At 33.7% G+C, this 19,754-nt stretch overlaps 1 protein-coding gene across 7 annotated transcripts in view; it reads right to left on the bottom strand.

Moving 5' to 3' along the window:
- Positions 1–5,572: 5,572 nt before the first annotated feature.
- The window catches only part of LOC128221916 (uncharacterized), a 40,043-nt gene continuing 25,861 nt past the window's right edge, over positions 5,573–19,754 (bottom strand). For 6 of the 7 annotated variants that reach the window (XM_052930594.1, XM_052930596.1, XM_052930597.1 and 3 more), the window contains 21 exons: positions 19,620–19,711; positions 19,183–19,301; positions 18,496–18,789; positions 18,090–18,197; positions 17,844–17,919; positions 17,536–17,725; positions 16,585–16,777; positions 16,074–16,259; positions 15,181–15,726; positions 14,296–14,394; positions 13,794–14,108; positions 13,178–13,495; positions 12,707–13,015; positions 11,598–11,720; positions 11,261–11,371; positions 10,528–10,836; positions 9,433–9,555; positions 9,095–9,205; positions 8,760–8,885; positions 8,328–8,435; positions 5,573–7,966 (listed from right to left, as the gene is read on the bottom strand). In XM_052930594.1, the coding sequence (XP_052786554.1) occupies positions 7,421–7,966; positions 8,328–8,435; positions 8,760–8,885; positions 9,095–9,205; positions 9,433–9,555; positions 10,528–10,836; positions 11,261–11,371; positions 11,598–11,720; positions 12,707–13,015; positions 13,178–13,495; positions 13,794–14,108; positions 14,296–14,394; positions 15,181–15,726; positions 16,074–16,259; positions 16,585–16,777; positions 17,536–17,725; positions 17,844–17,919; positions 18,090–18,197; positions 18,496–18,789; positions 19,183–19,301; positions 19,620–19,711 (4,402 nt within the window). In that variant the 3' untranslated portion in view covers positions 5,573–7,420. The remainder of the gene's footprint in view (positions 7,967–8,327; positions 8,436–8,759; positions 8,886–9,094; positions 9,206–9,432; positions 9,556–10,527; positions 10,837–11,260; positions 11,372–11,597; positions 11,721–12,706; positions 13,016–13,177; positions 13,496–13,793; positions 14,109–14,295; positions 14,395–15,180; positions 15,727–16,073; positions 16,260–16,584; positions 16,778–17,535; positions 17,726–17,843; positions 17,920–18,089; positions 18,198–18,495; positions 18,790–19,182; positions 19,302–19,619; positions 19,712–19,754) is intronic. The other variant, XM_052930600.1, reaches the window with a different exon arrangement.

Genomic DNA, 19,754 nt, shown 5'->3' with positions numbered 1-19,754 from the left:
TTTTTATTATCATTGCTTTAAATATTCAAACAACAGGGTTATCACAGAATGTGGATAAAACCCCTGAACAGTTTTATCAAAATATACAAGTTAGGATACACAGACATGCCATAATAAACATAGACTGTCACTGTATAAATAAACAAACACAATAAGACTTGAAATAATAGTTATTTCATTGAACAATACTTAAGGTAAAGCTCCTGCATGAAACATTAAGGGTTTTTAACATAAGATTGTTCTTTTCATCCTGGTGTTCCAAGGATGCATTCAGACATCTGCGCCTGCCTCATTTCCCTCTTTATTTCCCTTCCACCATCTCTGTCCGATGCTGTCCTCATTCACGCGGCATATGTCTCTCGTACCTCTCCCGTAAGAAACGACGGTATTTCACGACAGCCTCTGGAATAAGTGCTTGTACTATTAATACAGAGGTAGAGATAAGTTTTTTTCAGGATATGGGTTTTTACAAAATGCATTTACAAAGAATTGTGTATTCTTTATTTTTAATTGGGTTTTTGCTAAATGTAAATTATTTTTTTATGTTGTTTGTATAAATTTTACCTTCATTCTTTCGTATATTTCTAGGCGATCATATACTTGAACTATGCTTGAAAACCAAGGTTAAGAACGGTATATACCTGTAGATATGGTGCAACTGTTGGGGGATCCTGTAGTTACTGTTGTGATGCTTGCAGAACAATCCTGCCATTGCCACTGTCACATTTAAAGGTGATCTTGTCACGGAAATTAATTCATCATCATTTGATTAAAACACTCTTCCACTGAAAATGCATCACATTTTGTTATAGGAACAAATGCATTAATCGGTTATCCTGATCATTTCTCCCCTTTAAGTAAATTTAAAGGTTGGCATAGTCAACTTGCTTTTTCGTAAGTGTGAAATAGCCTAAATCACCTATTTTTCCATCTTAATTCATGAACAGAATGATGTACCATAAATTTATTTTACAACAAAAATTACATAAATGCAGACACACCATCCTGACAGACTGAAGGTTACTAACAAAGTATGAAAAAGTTCATAATAAATGGTTACATAGCGACGTAAAGACATATCTCCGCTATGATCGCCTTTATTCTTTATTTTCAGAATCTCAATTTGCAGTCCGCTATTTGCAACTTCAATCTTTCCACATTAGACGATACTGTAAAATAAAATGTGTGTCAATTATGATTCATAATTGTTAACAAAATGTGTTTTTTTAATTTGTCTACAATGGAAGCAGATAAATTAATCGTTCAAACACAACCCAATCATCAATGTAATACTTTGCTTTTGTGTGCACATGATTTAGCATACTACCTTAATGTTGATTATAATCAAACTGATAAAACAACAAAGAGAACTAGTCACGAAAATATATAACATGTACTTCTTTTCAACATATTTACTCAAAATAAAAGTATTTATTACTTTCGAGAAGAAAACAAGATATACAAAGAATAGTACTATAATAATGCCTTATATTCATGCGCTCAACAACGATTCAAACAGTACTTACCATTGATAAAAACCAAAAATATAATTTGACTTTCAACTTCTCTTTGAAATGGCACAAATACCGCAGTGAATATTAAACTGAATAATTTCGTAGATAATAATCAAATAAACATGAACTGAATCTTTTAATTACAGATTTAATTAAAAATAACCTTATAAACTTAAATTGGTTTTATTATGTAATGATAATGAAATTAAATATTTATTAATCGCAAGGGGAACGAACTGCTAGTGAAAAGTTGCAACAAATGCATTGCTCTCCCTTGAAGAAATACTACGTATACATCGGGCCAATATCGGCCCGATATTGGCATATTTATCAAACGATTTTTGTCCATAACAAATAAAAGCTATTGTTTATGTAATTATTTTTAAACATTCAAATGTAAACCGTATAGAATCATAAAGCATACAATGTTTCAGTCAATATGCCCATATCGGCCCGATGTCGGGCCGATACTGGCACACACTGGCCGATATGCCGATATTCAGCCGACATCGGATATGGTCATGTTTGCTGGATTAACATTCTAATGTATAAGTCCATGTGACCTTGTGGTTATGGCGCCGGGTTTTTTTCTGCATTTTACCGGCCTGGTTTCGCCCCCCGCCCCATTAAGGTAGCACACCCCTAATGAAAACCTCCACTTGAAACTCTTCAATGCTTCAGCCTATGTTGTTAAGCATAGGAATATAAATCTTTGGAGGGTTTCGAGGTAATGGTTCGTATCCAGCCGGAAGCACATTTTCTTCTTCTTTGTTTGCATTAGCTTACAGTTTGTAATGTAGTTAATATTGTTTTTTTCATTAAAAGTAATTAAACACATTTCTACACATACATATTAGCTTCTTTGAAGATTTTATAACTTGCACCGCTGAAATGGGTGGTTATGAATTATCAATTCTATTTCTTTAAAAAAATGAGACGGTAAAACATTTTTATTTTTTGTCATAATGTTCCCAAAAGATTAAAGATAATTATTAATAAAGAACAGGTCATGAGTATTTCTAGAACTTGTTGATCTTGCTTTTTAACTTCGATGTTCCAGTTTTACGCGGTCAAAACAGTATGTTAAACTTGAGATACCATACCACGATTTCAGTAAAGGTTGATTCTATTTGTTGGTGATGTGATCAATTATGTATTATTTCGGAAAGCAAATATATTATTGTTACTTTGATACCAAATTATTACCAAAATTTTGAAAAATGAATTAAATAAAGGATTTTTCTTGTCTCTCGCTTGATGTCGTTTTTATCGAAAATTCTGAAATGGGGGTAGTGTAATTTAAATAAATGAAAAAAATATTTGACGGTAAATTTTGTTTTTGAATCCAGGAAATGATACACATTAAGAACCTATCAAGCTGATCATAGTTTGAAATGATGCTCATTAGGGTAGTGCTACCTTAAATTCACGGTTATAATTTGGTTATTAATAATTAATATTTATCCATAAATGCATTATTTAGTAAGTAATTAAAGATTTATCATTCAAAATTTATGTTTGTTATTAATGTGTATGTATTGATTTTGAATGAAAGTGTCGCTTTAATTAAATGTTATATACTATTGTGTTAATCATTTTTACTTTTCTTTAAAGATGGCTTCAAAAAAATTGAAAACGAAGTTAGGCAATGAGTAAAGATATTTTATGAATTCCGGCCAAGAATAGTGTCACTGATGACACCATGGCTTGACAACAGATCATTATTTTCTCTAAAACAAACAACTTTCCATAATTATCATAACTAGGATATTATTAAAGCTTATAAAACAAAAAATATATAATTTAGAAAAATATACAAACCAAATATACATTAAAATCTTATCTGAGGACGATTTATTACACTAAATTTAGTGATCAACGCATGGTTAGTGAAAACAATAACTTACTTCGTACCCTTCAATCAAATTGCTATACATCGAATAGTGCCAAGCATTGTCCCGGCTTTGAAGGTCCCGGCAAAAAGCACTTTATTTGCCCCGAGACTGGATCGATATTAACAGTTCCGGTTTTTCCGATAACAGGTCCCGGGTACTGGTATATAGAATTCGCACCCCCCCCCCCCTCCCCCGTCAGGAAAAGTAAGATTTAATGTCGATTCAGTGACTGTGTGGACTTCAACATTGCTGGCGAACTGCCTGGACTGAGCATTTTGATTGGAAGTTTTCGGGATATTTTCGCTGAATTACAGGCTATTGGATATGTCCTTGTGTTGTTTTGGCTTTATGTGGTTATATTTGTTAATAGATGCAATGTTCATGTGTCCAGATATTTGCACAATCTGGTTCGCAGTAACATTAATATTATTCAATTTTCGAGGTATGTTCTTGCACTGTGATGAGAGGTGTTTATTTGTATTAATCCCAGCCTTCTTCACCCTTCGTTTCATCGTGGAGCTGACTTGGTTGAGACCAACATGGATATCGTTTGAATCAAGTTTCAAATACATGTTTGTTTGCGTTTTTGGACAGCACTTATGAATACATTTTTTAGGATGCGGTTACCTAAATTGCATAGTTATTTCACTAGTTATATATGCAAACTATTGCATCGGTTTATATCACACTCGCGGCTTATTTGCATAAAGCTTTTATGGTTATTAGCTTTTTGCATAAATATTATTAATAATAAAGTTGTTTTATAATAATTAAAATTGTTTCCTTTGTTTAAATGGCATTACATTAATATTTCTACATATATCATCCGTTGTCAAACAAGTGAAATCAATGTCTTTGAAACTCTGACATTTGATTTCCTGCATCGGAATCACCGACTCAAGATTTTAGTTAATACTGTATTATATCATTAATTTACAAAACACCAAAACAACGCCAGCATTCCTATACCTTTTTCGTTTCAACACACAAACTGTTACGTCTGCTTTCAATTAATGTTTGTAAAATAACGCGAACAATTTTAGTTGATACATAATCATTTACGTACCTTGAAATATTAATTAAGAATATTTTAAAGTCATGACGTAGAAAAAGTTAATGTGCATTATGTTATGAGCGGATTCTAATAACAGTTAAAGTCCCATTATGTTTTAGTAAACCATTTTTTGAATGTATATCCAAATGGCATCACTTATCCTTTTTGACCTTTTTAACCCATTGAATAATAAAAAATGCATTTATCGCAATAAAAATATAGAACAAATCCGAAATTATAATCTAAATTTAGCGCGCACAAAGTCATTACAAAATTTGCATATCACGTGACTTTCTGAATACCAATTAATTGCATATTTTTCTATGAGGTATTAGGTTTACATAGTTTTCCCGGTAATAAAACCGAAGATATAGAGCTTGTAGATATCTTGACATCTTGACCAACCATTGACAACATCACGTGCTAATATCAATCAACCAATCACAAAACAACAAACCTATTAGCGCTTATATGAAAATTGTCAATTATCAAAAACGATACTTGAGCAGATATCAACATTTGCTGAAGGGTTCCAGCTTTAAGTATATTATTTTTAACACTCCTTATGATTCGCCACTCTTTAATCCGTCATACACAAAAAAAAACATTTTACAAAAATATGAGCGAATACCTATTAGCGATTTGTCACTTAACACCATTGTTGAAAGCCCACTAATCTGCCTCATTAGTCTTTAATAAGTCATTGGACCAGTTTGGAATAGTTGTAGCCTGGAATTAAAGCTATTCTGGTTTTCGACCTAATCCTCCGGTACAAACAGAATTAAACCGTTGTAATATACACATGTTACTTAGGAAACAATAGAGTCATTGGACTGTTACACGAATTTAGCTCGAAATTCACCTTTTATTTGTACCGGCATGGGAAAACCCTGTTATGTTAATTCCGGGCTATATGTATTTCGTTGTTATTTCCCATACATTTCTTTTTGATAAAGCATCGTGTGGGCCTTTGGAAATTATCGGACATAACATGAGACTCTATCGTAGTTATGTTCTCACTATTATCTTCTCTATTTTTTAATATTAGTGGCATTGAGACTATAAGCACGGCACATAAAGTGAGCATGTATTAATTAATAGAACATAACGTAAGATTAGTTTTTACTTATGAAACAAGCATCTCATTATACAAATATATAAAACATAAACATGTTATTACATTTGGCCAGCCATATCATGGTAGTGGGTAGTGAATGTAAAGGTGAGTGAAAATGTATTTAAGAATAGTTAAACAATACATTACAACTACAAGGACAAACTAAGCAGGAAAACAATGTCACATCATAAAAGGACAAGCAGAAGATCAACAAGAGACATTCTAAATTTAAGACAAAAACACACCACATAAATGTCACAATTTCGTTTAGGCTGGACCACTAAGCTGGCCACGTTTATAGGTTTTTTTCTCAAATAAACTGTAGCAATACTTATAAACTCGTGGTGCCAATGCCAAAAGGCAACAAACGACACTAAAATTTTGGTATTGGTAACATCTTGCATTTACCCAACATTTGTTTTACTCTCTTGGAAGTGTCAACGCCACAGAAGCTCATTGGGAGGACTTACCTCACAAGTTATTTAAAAATCTATCTATGTCGTATATATTAGCAATCTACAATCCTCAGAGCAATTTTTTTACAACACAGCAAAAAGCAAACATATGTATCAAGTTTTAAACGAACTAAAGTTTGTCATAAAAATGCACTAGAAGAATAAACGTACTGTGCATTCAAAACCTCAAAAAAGAACACAATAACCGTTTAGGCAACATTTTAAATTGACCTTGTTCTAAAAAAGACGGCACATGTAATGAGAGGTACTTATATAGATACGTTAATTAATTTGGGGGCACAACATGTAATTACGAAACTTCTTATGCTCTGATTGGATTTTTTGTTATGCACTGTAACTATTTTCCGACAGTATAAAATGAATTAGTATATAGATATGGTATTAAAGTTCAAAAGGACAACGAAGCGACTGTATATGTCAAAAACAAAATAGATATTAGCATATGAGACACGAAATAAAACACGCACGTTTTTATATATCTGCGTTTGATTAGGAACAGTGCGCTTCAGCAAAACTACTTTTGATAAACATTATGTCAAAAAGCAAAATAAAGAAAAAACTATAAAATGAAACTTAAAAATCAAATATAAAATAAATGCTAAAAAAATCCAGAAAACAAACATTTTACGGTGACTCTGTGTAAATAGTATAAACAAAAATACGGGGACAAACCTAGTAATAAAACCCCCAAACATAAACCATATTTAGGGGCTCAAGGCAAGGACCCAAACGACAATGAACTATAGACACAAACATATTAACAACACAAATACAAAACGAAAACAGCCCATACCCTCATCAAATTGCTTTACCGTTAAATGATTTAATTACCGCCGTGGAACTGTCGATGAAACAAGAGTTCACTGGAACTCATCTCTATTGGGGGCTAAAACAAGTAAGCATGGCTATAATCTCACAATTATCAATAAAGGCACAATGCCAAAGCCAAACAGTAACTTAACGAGAGACACACTATGTACACATCAACACAGATCACTTGGCTAAAACGATGTTAGATAACTGGACTAAGTTCGTATACGGATCAGAATAAAAGGAGCATCAAATGTAATCATAGGCGAAATTTCATGCATCATATGTAAAATTACTGTACAAAATAAAGGTTAAAAGTTACATTCAGTACACTTCTGACACTGTGCCCAGACATAAAAACATAAATAAGGAGATATTTAACATTCGGTACTTTCATTAACTCTTAAATACATGTTCTACATTTATAACCATTTCGCTGATGTCACAGCCATCGATTTCAAAACACATCAGAAGAAAAAGATACAAATGAAAAGTCATGGCCTTTTCGAGATAAGAATTAACGAGTTACATGCACATACAAAGAATTGTTATAATTATTGGTGATTTTCGCGTACAATATCTGCCCAAGATGGTGGGCATTTTCTTTGAATGATTGTACGCTGTTCCACTGCAACATCCAGTTCTTCGGATAAGTCTAGTATGGATCCCTTTAGTTTAGGTCTTTTTCTTCTGATTTCGATAAAAGGGGTACCGGCCGATTTTTGTACATAGTTTGATAAGTTTTTCTCTATTTTGATATTTGCATCACGTTCCGTATCATCACGCTTCTGTAGATTATGTTGGGAATTATCAATGACAGTTCGTATCGTTAAATCGCCCTTTGGTGGTTCAGTTCCAGTACAATTCGCTTTTTCTTGCGTTATAGCGTATTTTGTCAAAGATGTAACGCAATCTGAGTATCTTCTATTGGTGCGTGTTTTTGTCATTGGGGGCTGGCATGTAGCTGCCACGCCCTTACTCGTCATACTGTTTTGCTTGTCGTTTGTTTTTCCCTTCGATGTGTTTGATCTGTCTTGTTCGTAAGTTGAAGATGGGATTGCATTTGCAGGGGCCAATGAGAAAAGGTTTTGCCGTGTTTCCTGAAAAAGATTTAGTAATTGATTGATAATTGATATCAAATTATATCTTTAAGTACAAATAGCATTACAAAGCATTTTTTTCATCAAATGGTAGTACACGGTTATATTAAACGACATAACACCGAGTGACATTATCACGGGAATTTTATACATGAGGCTTAATGGTGATTTTCGGCTTCGAATTGAGGTAAGGAAAACGTTTGTTTTAAATATGGAGGCATTTTTGGAAATGGTTTCTATAAACTGAAAGCTACGTTTAGCTGAAATTTCCTAATATATCTTTTGACAGACTAGTGTTACTATTGAAAGACAAACCACGCTTTATGGGCGAAGTTCAACGAATTATTCCGTACTCATTTACCTTGTACACACGACCTGGACCTTTCTTCAACGTCGGTTTTATCGTTGACTTTAGAAGAGAAGCTGTCGTTGTATGTTCTTCTATACCTGTTAATGACTTCTCTTCCATCTAAAACGGTTCATTTGTAATAACTTGAAATCGCATTGGAGTCGAGTCCAACATAAGTAAATGTCCTTCATGTTTATACAACGTCGGTTAATGATATTGTGCATTTAAGCCGTATAATACATATGAAATAACATGGACAAAGAACATACCAACATCACACTAAGACTAAAAATAAATGTATTTATAGGCATATCCTTGAAACAACGCTTTAATTGTCAAAGAAACACACATTTATATAATATGTTGTAGTGGAAAAAAGTTAAACAAATCGCATGTTCATCATGTATACATTCATTTCAACTCTACAGACAAAGTCACGCTAACCTGTGATGCTTTTGCCAAACGTGGTTTAGGCAGTTTCGGTACTTTCTTCAAAATCTGACGGTATTTTGGACGAAATGAAACCTCCGCATCTATTCCTTTTTTGCCAGTTTCTGAATTCTGCGACTCCTGTATGTATTAAATACTAGTTTAATAAATGATATCGATTCTGTTTTGTAATTTTTAAATATCTAAGTATCAAGTTTGTACAGAAGTAAAAACATATTTTAATCAACATACAAACCATTGAAGTAAACACACAAACACGGGATTCAACATACTTAAAAAACGCTAAACAACAGAGTATTCTGAACAATTAAATACTACAATATACCAACCTTTGATTCCGGTTCATCAGGTGAATACCTTCTAGACTGTAGAATTTCCGAATACGATCTGACGCGAAGAACTTCTGGATCTCGTTTAAAAGCCGTGTTGGTTCCTGAGCACTGAAAAAGTATTTGTATCATGTATTATAAGGTTTGTAGTCAGCAACTTACATAAAATATTTAATATTTTTTTACTTCTTTTATGTAGTATTTAAAATGAGTTTAATAAATCCATGTAAACGTTTACCTTTATAAAATCATTAAAATAACAACCAATGAACAAGCACAGCAATCATAGTTCTTATTCAAAAATATAAGTATAATACATAATCTTAAATATGATTTACCTTACGCATCTGTTCAAAAGGCGTATGCGTTTTACCCGATGAAGAAAGTTTCAATTTTTCGTTCGAGTCGTTTTCTTGACTTGCGTCAACGCATTTTTTATTCCCAAAGTGCATTATGTCGACCTAAAATAAGAATCTTTGTTCATGAAATAATTATTACTGAAATAATATTTATTTACAAACCAATATTAAGAGCCTTCCACAGTGCAAAAGTGGTTGGGGAAGGCCATAATTTAAACTGTTTCAAAAGTTCATGTTTTATTTAGTTTTGTCAAACAATATTTAAGTGGGTCAAAGATACATCCTTGTGTTATAATTTAGGGTAATAAGGAGTTGGCCAACTTTTATTAGAAAAGATAGCATTTGCATTATTTCGGTAACATAATTTGTTTTGCTTTTTTATTTCAAAATGCCCGAGACTACCCAAATCAATAATGCCTCGTGAGTTATTGATGATATATTTGCAAATAAGAAAGATATTCAATAAAAAATGAAAACGTGAATACAATTCATTTCCTGGATACAAAAATGCAAAAAACAGCTTTCTAACAATAGCTGCAGTCACAATAAAGCAGCTTTGAAACATTGCTGATTTGGTAGTACTGACTATTTACAACCAATTTTGAATAAAGACATTTACGGAAAAATCCAAATGCTTTTTGATAAAATATCTGGGAAAATATTACTTCATAAAATTTTCTCAACTCTTAAAACTACACATGTTGCAACGGATATATGCATTATGCTCGCTAAAATTTAATCTCTAAATAAAAAATAAACGGGCAAGAAATCAGATGACACCAATATCGGAAAATATATTATTTCCACAAAACAGGCTTATAATTGTCAAAATACATCATTTTACACGATTAAAATAATAATTCTGATATAAAGCATTGTTCGAACTACTTCCTTAACCGCTTAATAAAATTCATTTGGAGATGAAAGAGGCAAACACTTTTTACTTGTTTTCAATGTCTCCAAAATATTCATATGCAAACTTATAAATTGATCATTTTGATTGCACTTTTATGACTTAGTAATAAAACAGTTTTAGTCAAAACGTTAAAAGAAAAGGACATCTATAATACTAACCGCACGTATTTCCGCAGTCGTTTGTACAGGAAACGGTACCTCGGTACTTGAACTAGATCTACTCATTTTTGTTTCATTCCTTATTTGATCAACTTCACTTGATATTGTAGAAGGTGTTTGTTTGCGCAGAAGGCTAAAACTGTCTGTACAGTATGTTGCCCCTTCAGCAATAAACTCATTACTTTCCTGTGCATCTCGTTGATCAGACAATTGACGGTTTTGACATAAGACGTCTGCTGCATTTTCTGCTGCATGTATGCCATTTTTACGCCCTTTCTGGTTTCTTGGATAAGAAGCACGCTCAATATCCTGTTTGATTAAATATTACATAATATATTAAAACAACATTTTTGCTACTTTTACATCAGATAAAGTCTTAACAAATTATTTCGATATAAAGTGTCATAGAATATATATGCCCTAGTATATCCAAAAATCTGAATATTTTATAAATGCGGTATTTCGGACGATGTGAAACCTCCGCATCTATTCCTTTTTTGCCAGTTTCTGAATTCTGCGACTCCTGTATGTATTAAATACTAGTTTAATAAATGATATCGATTCTGTTTTGTAATTTTTAAATATCTAAGTATCAAGTTTGTACAGAAGTAAAAACATATTTTAATCAACATACAAACCATTGAAGTAAACACACAAACACGGGATTCAACATACTTAAAAAAACGCTAAACAACAGAGTATTCTGAACAATTAAATACTACAATATACCAACCTTTGATTCCGGTTCATCAGGTGAATACCTTCTAGACTGTAGAATTTCCGAATACGATTTGACTGGAAGAACTTCTGGATCTCGTTTAAAAGCCGTGTTGGTTCCTGAGCACTGAAAAAGTATTTGTATCATGTATTATAAGGTTTGTAGTCAGCAACTTACATTTATTATAAATATTTCTTTACTTCTTTTATGTAGTATTTAAAATGAGTTTAATAAGTCCATGTAAACGTTTACCTTTGTAAAATCGTTAAAATAACAACCAATGAACAAGCACAGCAATCATAGTTCTTATTCAAAAATATAAGTATAATACATAATCTTAAATATGATTTACCTTACGCATCTGTTCAAAAGGCGTATGCGTTTTACCCGACGAAGAGAGTTTCAATTTTTCGTTCGAGTCGAATTCTTGACTTGCGTCAACGCATTTTTTATTCCCAAAGTGCATGATGTCGACCTAAAATGAGAACCTTTGTTCATGAAATAATTATTACTGAAATACTATTTATTTACAAACCAATATTAAGAGCCTCCCACAGTGCAAAAGTGGTTGGGGAAGGCCATAATTTAAACTGTTTCAAAAGTTCATGTTTTATTTAGTTTTGTCAAACAATATTTAAGTGAGTCAAATATACATCATTGTGTTATAATTTAGAGTAATAAGGAGTTGGCCAACTTTTATTAGAAAAGATAGCATTTGCATTATTTCGGAGAGTATGTCGATAACATAATTTGTTTGGCTTTTTTTATTTCAAAATGCCCGAGACTACCCAAATCAATAATGCCTCGTGAGTTATTGATGATATATTTGCAAATAAGAAAGTTATTCAATAAAAAATGAAAACGTGAATACAATTCATTTCCTGGATACAAAAATGCAAAAAAACAGCTTTCTAACAATAGCTGCAGTCACAATAAAGCAGCTTTGAAACATTGCTGATTTGGTAGTACTGACTATTTACAACCAATTTTGAATAAAGACATTTACGGAAAAATGCAAATGCTTTTTGATAAAATATCTGGGAAAATATTACTTCATAAAATTTTCTCAACTCTTAAAACTACACATGTTGCAACGGATATATGCATTATGCTCGCTAAAATTTAATCTCTAAATAAAAAATAAACGGGCAAGAAATCAGATGACACCAATATCGGAAAATATATTATTTCCACAAAACAGGCTTATAATTGTCAAAATACATCATTTTACACGATTAAAATAATAATTCTGATATAAAGCATTGTTCGAACTACTTCCTTAACCGCTTAATAAAATTCATTTGGAGATGAAAGAGGCAAACACTTTTTACTTGTTTTCAATGTCTCCAAAATATTCATATGCAAACTTATAAATTGATCATTTTGATTGCACTTTTATGACTTAGTAATAAAACAGTTTTAGTCAAAACGTTAAAAGAAAAGGACATCTATAATACTAACCGCACGTATTTCCGCAGTCGTTTGTACAGGAAACGGTACCTCGGTACTTGAACTAGATCTACTCATTTTTGTTTCATTCCTTATTTGATCAACTTCACTTGATATTGTAGAAGGTGTTTGTTTGCGCAGAAGGCTAAAACTGTCTGTACAGTATGTTGCCCCTTCAGCAATAAACTCATTACTTTCCTGTGCATCTCGTTGATCAGACAATTGACGGTTTTGACATAAGACGTCTGCTGCATTTTCTGCTGCATGTATGCCATTTTTACGCCCTTTCTGGTTTCTTGGATAAGAAGCACGCTCAATATCCTGTTTGATTAAATATTACATAATATATTAAAACAACATTTTTGCTACTTTTACATCAGATAAAGTCTTAACAAATTATTTCGATATAAAGTGTCACAGAATATATATGCCCTAGTATATCCAAAAATCTGAATATTTTATAAATGCATACATATAGCTTACCCCAATATCCTGCCAATGCCTTTGAGTGTTAGGATAAGTATGTAAAAAATTCGATTCCTCTGGTGTTTTCTTATCATTATATCCGCTTTTAGCGGCTTTTACAGATGTTGGCATCTCTGTTTGTGATCTGCTGGTATTGCCTTCGCTACTATGTTGCATATTTGATACAGTGTTTGGACTCTGTCTGCCAATTTGTTCCAATTTTTCCAGATTTTCACTAAAATAAGGTCCATAAACAAAGCTCTCGTTTTCATGACATGGTCCCTGTGCACTTATTCCTGTTTTCAGATTTGTTTTGGATGGCATATTTTCAGACGACTGTTAAGAAAAAGAATATAATGCATTCTTGAGATAAATGCTAATTTGACACTATTAACCATAAATTATTTGGATTTCTGATAAATGTTGGGTACATATTATTTTGTCGTTATGTTTTAACATTAGGATTACAAGTATCGATATCGATTTACCTCATTTAACGGTTAACCATTTTGCCGACTGATTGGTTGGAATGGTTTATGCTCCTTTATACTGCTTCAATTGATTTTAATTGGCAACAACTTAATTGTCCACGAAAATGCTCTTTCGTTTTTACAGGTCTATTAATATTGCTTACCAAAAGTGCCTCACTGACTTGACTCCTACGCAGTTGACTTGCTAAGGTGTGTCCTTCTGGTAAGTCCTTGTCAGCCTTTACATTGTGAGCAACACTACTTGACTTTCTTGTCGGTGGTTTGAGGGTAGTTTCAGGGCAAAAACGGTCAATATTAAATCCACTTGTCGAAGAATTCTGCACTATAGGCCCTTCCTGTTTCTCCTGTATAATTCGAGAATCGCGCAAAAAGGGTACAGCAGAAGTCCGATATTCGTTACCGAGTGCTGTCCCTTCCATTATGCCAGTCCTCGGGTTGGTTTGAGGAGGTAAATTCATCTGTTTTAGGATAAAGCAAAACTATCTACTTGAGTGATATACTTATTTGACCAGCATTATTTTAGATATTGTTTTTGAATGTCACAGATAACAATGTTTGGATATCCATGTTAAAGTCAATATCGATTTTTTATATCCATTTAAACTCAATCAACGTGTTAGTATAAAAAGGAATTATTTGAATCACCGATGGGGTTGAAGAATGGTTAACGTTGAGGGAACCAGCCAAATTTTGTGGAGGAGCTGGTTGCGTCATCGGTGGAATTAAGTAGTATAATTGCTGACCCTGCAATACGACCAAATCGATATTAAAATGATAGTATTTGCATAATAAAAATTAAGTCGCCGTTCGAGAAGATTATGTGTCAACATTGGACTACCAAACTACCAAAGGCTTTAACAAGATACAAAATAAAAGACAATATTTTTGTTCTATATAATCACATGATAATTTAAATTTTCGAGACCTTGTTTGAATGCTTAGTTTACACATTCAACGTTATATATTTTACAACGATCATGAAGAAAGTTATGATACCTTAAACTAAGTCACTCTCACGATGTTACGTGAGAGTGACGTCTTGTGTTGTGGGGGAAACCCGGGGGAGTACCCGGAGAAAACCCACTTGTCAAGCTTGGTGACCAATAACCAAACTCACATGCGCCTAGGCCGGGAATTGAACCCGGGTCGCTTTTGGTAAGAAGTGAGTGCGCTTACCACTGCGCAAACCGGACAACCGTTTGAATTATTATATCATTAATACAATATAAATTACAGGAGCATACCCAGCAGGAAGACAAATTTAAATAAATCAATGGCTATAAACAATCCTCTATAGCGAAATCGATTTTAGTTACGAATGAAAAGATTTATTGGAAGTCTTTTTATTTTGACGATTAAAAAAATCAATCACTCAACGTATGCATTATTCCGCTCGAAACCAATTGTTGTAAATATAACTATAATCCTGTTTGCTTGATTACATAATCTTCACTCATTGCTAATCGTTTTGTATGGTATTATTGTATGATAATAACATACCCTCCGCGACTATTGATAGAGTTTACTCACCTGAACTTGCGTTTGAGTGTTACCACCATACATATTCGGTCCCATATATCCTGGGTTGAAATGCTGTTGTGCATTTGGACCGTTCGCTCCCATAAAACCATAATTTGCACCGGCAAACATGTTCATCACGTTGTTTCCATAAAAGTTGCCTTGTTGTGGAGGAGTATTTTGATTCCAGAAAAACGGTTGTGAAACAGATTGCGACACATTGGGTGGAAACGAGAAATTTGGTGGAGGAGGATTGTATGGATGTTTGCTGTGTTTCTGAATCATGGCTGGATTCATTAAGGCACTCGGTGGCTTCATATTAAATACTGGAGTTGGTATCGGGAAATACGTATATGACATACTGCTTTGAACCTGTGGCTGCATTACGATTGGTGTCGTTTGCTGTGACACTTGATTACCTTCATTCGAAAATGTTACATGTCCTAAAGTCTGCATGTTGTCCTTTACACCGTCTTGATCTTGACGCGGCGTCATATCTGCATGGACATTGTGCAATTGTCCTGTTCCTCCGTTGAAATTGTTATTTGTATTGCCATCCTAAAACAAAGATTACATCAATTAATGGTTTAATAATATACACTATAATGTAAGTGTTTAATGCCTTTACGGAGCAAGTAATCAGTGGTCGAAATTAACAAAATGCAACAACGCGCCATTTTGAAAAAGCTTGCAGTATAGTTGACATGTTTTTGACAACTATTTGGCAAAGTTGATTTAAAGTACTGCACATCATGACGTCGTACACAATATTCAGTATAATCATCAAGTCAGGAGTGATAACATTTTATAATGATCAAAGTGCAATCGTTTTTATTAAGGTCGATTTTAGTTCAAAATAAAATAAAATGTTGGTTTATTTGATACGTTAAATCGAAAAGATTTACCTTCATGTCTGGGTTGACGACAGACAAAGGCCTCGCATTAACTACATAAGCTGTATGAAATGCGCTTTCTGTTGTCGTCGGGGTTACAACGGAGCATTTGCAGTATTGTTCTGATTTCGCCTTAGAAGGTGCAGATGGATTCGAGCGGTACGTTTTCCAATTCTCTTCAATGCTGTTATTTCTTGTCTTCATTAAATAATTCAATAATATAAAACAGTTACCCTATAGCAAGAATATGTTATACGGCAAAGTTTTAACAGCCATACGATACACCGACAAACAGCCAAACAAAACTTATAAGAAAAGGCTCTCATTGAGATAAATCGACAAATTCTTACAGTAATCACTTTGAAACGGGAAGCATAACAAAAAAATAGAAATGACACAACAATAAATGATTTTTATTGGAACAATTTAATCGGAATGAATACTGTTGGGTTTGGACTTTTGAGATAAAGGACATAAGATCATATATTTCAATATAGATAACATCTATATCGATGGGGCTAACCCTTATTCTTTGTACAGTTCCAAAGGCACCGGACCTCGTCGATTCGAAAGGGTCATTCAAAGGATAAAACTCCTCCGCGTCCGGATTCAGTGAATGTGGACTCTGTTGACACAGCCGCTGTATAGTGTCGAAAGTCAGTCCATGTAACGAGTTGTGCTCATTACATTCTCTTATGAAACTGTCCCAGAATTTTCTGTAGAAAAGGGTATTAATGAGATTAACGATGTAGCTTATCAATTGTTAACCGATTTTCAGGAAACATTCTACTTGTTTATATACATTTTAAGTTGACGTAAAGTTAACATTAAATGGAGATATTTTTTTTGTTTATTGTCATTGTTAATTCATTCCATATTAATTTTAGCTTTTATTTGTGATTTGTACCGAAAGGTTGCTTTAAAATATATACTCGTTGTTGTGAGATTATTTGTGATCGATAGCATTTGTTTTATATTTAATTAATTACTGATATAAGTGAAGTATAGAATGCATGTAGCATATTTCGTGTATATTTGTAAGCTGATTAGCTGGACTAAGCAGCATAACGTGTTGTTGGGTTTTCGCACAAGTATCAAATATTCCTGTCATCAGGGTTCAGAGTCGCCCTGAACATTGACGGAAGTCAACCGGTTAAAGAAAAGCACTGAAGAGATTCTGAGACGCACAGAATATCGGCACCGATCAGGGGTTAGAGAAAAGAGGATACAGTTAACTCCAGCAACAAGACTTCCGGGTCTGTTAAACCATTAGCTGAACGTATTATTCTACCTCAAGGAATTGTGTGAACCACTTTAATTTAATTCACAGATACCCTACGCTCGACACGTTCATACACCAAAAGCATAGGGTTCGGAAGCAACACGGAAGCCACAAACTGACACCGACTCTGACCCATTTCGATATATGTTACGAAATATGGACCTGCTCTGCTTGCTGAAAATGAATTCTTACCTGCACTTGCTAATAGTACAGAGTGCGACGGGATCCCCAACTGCTATAACAAGGGACTGTGCCCTTGTTATCGCTGTGTTAATGAGCTTGATGTTCGACAAAAACCCTAAGTCTACATCCTCTTCGTCTTCTACATCTTTCGGAAGTTTCGTTCGAACAGTACTGATAATCATTACACGGTACTGCTTGCCTGAAATAAAACGATCGAAATGTAAACCTGCTGTACACTTTACAAAACACGTTACATAATGGCGACACCGCATCGTTACAACGAAACAAACGCAGAAAGTGTAAAAACAAAGTGATACCTTGAACGTTTCCAACACGCTCAACCGTTACACCAGCTAGACCAACAGATCTCAGTTGGTGTCGTAAAAGTGCAATCTGGCAAAGAAATTATGTTAAAGATGAAGTTATCATAATTTTGATCTTTGATTGTACCTGTAGTTTCTATCACATTACTAGTACAAGTATTTACTACTTTTAACATACTGACGTGTGTGATAAGGTGTACTTGAATTGATTAAAGCATCGTATTGTCACTGCATACGTACTTGCATGAAATATGGTGCCACGACACATATACTCTTTTCATCAAATTCTCCCCATTCCTTTGGCCAGGTTGCTTGTATAAAACGAACATGGTCTGTAACCTCGGAAATCTGTGAAAATGAAATGGACGACTTATGTAAAAGCATAAAGGTTAATACCAGTTTAACGATAACGCTTACGTTTGCATATAGAAGTGGTGTTTATCATTGCAAATTAGAATTTAAACAGATACCAAGATAGCACTCTTTTAAATAATGGGTTTTGGGGTGACCCCCTTTCAGCAACATATAATAAAGGCCATAGAATTATGGCGACAACTTTATTTCATAGATAATTATTTACGAATTAAACGGAAAGGTTTAAGCGAAAAGATGCTTTGTAAGAACAAACACAAAAATGAAATCATACCTCCGCTTGGTTATAGTATCCTTGTTTTATACCATTACATACTTCTCTACCCATGGCCGTGTAAAACGTTAAAGGGTAGAATTGGGGATGTTGGGGTGGGTTTTTTTCTGCAACAACTTTATTGTCGTAGAGAGTCCTCGACATAAATTCAATGATATGTTGATTCGTGCGATAGTTCTTGCATAACATTATCGTGTACGGTGAACCTTTTGGGTACTTGTTGTACAGCCGTTCCAGTAAGGAAGTGCTGAATTGTTCTTGTTTGGCAAATTTGGAAAACAACTCGGGACTCATCTGCAGAGATATTTACTTTATATGAATAGTAATGTATGTAGGTAAGTGCGGTTATGGAAATATATGTAACCTAATATAGTTATGACGCATTTTCGAGTCCATTTCCTTGTTAGAATGCATTATTTAAAGGCTAGAGAGCGTGCTGCTTATGGCATTCAATCTTAGTAACATTTTTCAACCCTCATGCTGTCTCTCTCGCAAAATGATAACTACTTTATCGTACCCCATTAATTTCAACAAAGAACAATTTCTTCAGTTGATGGTGGTTTGTATCCATTGGCGCAGAAAAATAATGCCAGATTTTGATTTTGTGTTGCTTTTGATGTGATTCTTGCATTCGGTACGGATATACATGAGCAGAGTTTAACACTAGCAACAATCTATCGTCCATACCTGCATATGGTCACCCGCCAAAACAACCCTGGTGTATGTGCCAGACAAGGACAGCGGTATAAGAGTTTCGCTTTCTAGGACTTGCGCCGCCTCGTCAAGAAAAATGTGAGTGAAGTAACCTTTAATTACAAACATTGTTTTAAGATGTATCAATAACTCATGTTACACAAAATGGTAGAAAGAAAATTTATATTCCTCGCCAGCACGAACTAATTTAAAATATGATTATAGCAGTTTCCTTGATATTGGAACGTTTAATTGAGGGTAATCGAAAATACAACACTTCCATTCAACTTACATGGAGTTTTAATATCGTATGTTCCAGAGAGACTACAACCGAAAAGGACAATCATTAAAATAACTTTGAAAATGCATGAGTGGCAATGATGAGGTGGAATTATCCTTAATATTAGTATTTCACATAAAACATGTCATACCTCTTTTGAGTTTCAAGCGAGTCAATAGTTTTGACGATCCCATTGTGGTAACAATCACTCTATGGTCTTCGATGTCCTTCTCATTTGGAGCCCTAAACATGAAAAGACATTATACATTTATACCATAAGACGGGC

Source organism: Mya arenaria, chromosome 16 (assembly GCF_026914265.1).
Source record: "Mya arenaria isolate MELC-2E11 chromosome 16, ASM2691426v1".
In the NCBI taxonomy this organism is placed as follows: domain Eukaryota; kingdom Metazoa; phylum Mollusca; class Bivalvia; order Myida; family Myidae; genus Mya; species Mya arenaria.
The sequence above is the reverse complement of the archived record's forward strand: the minus strand, read 5'-3'. Positions and strand labels throughout refer to the sequence as shown.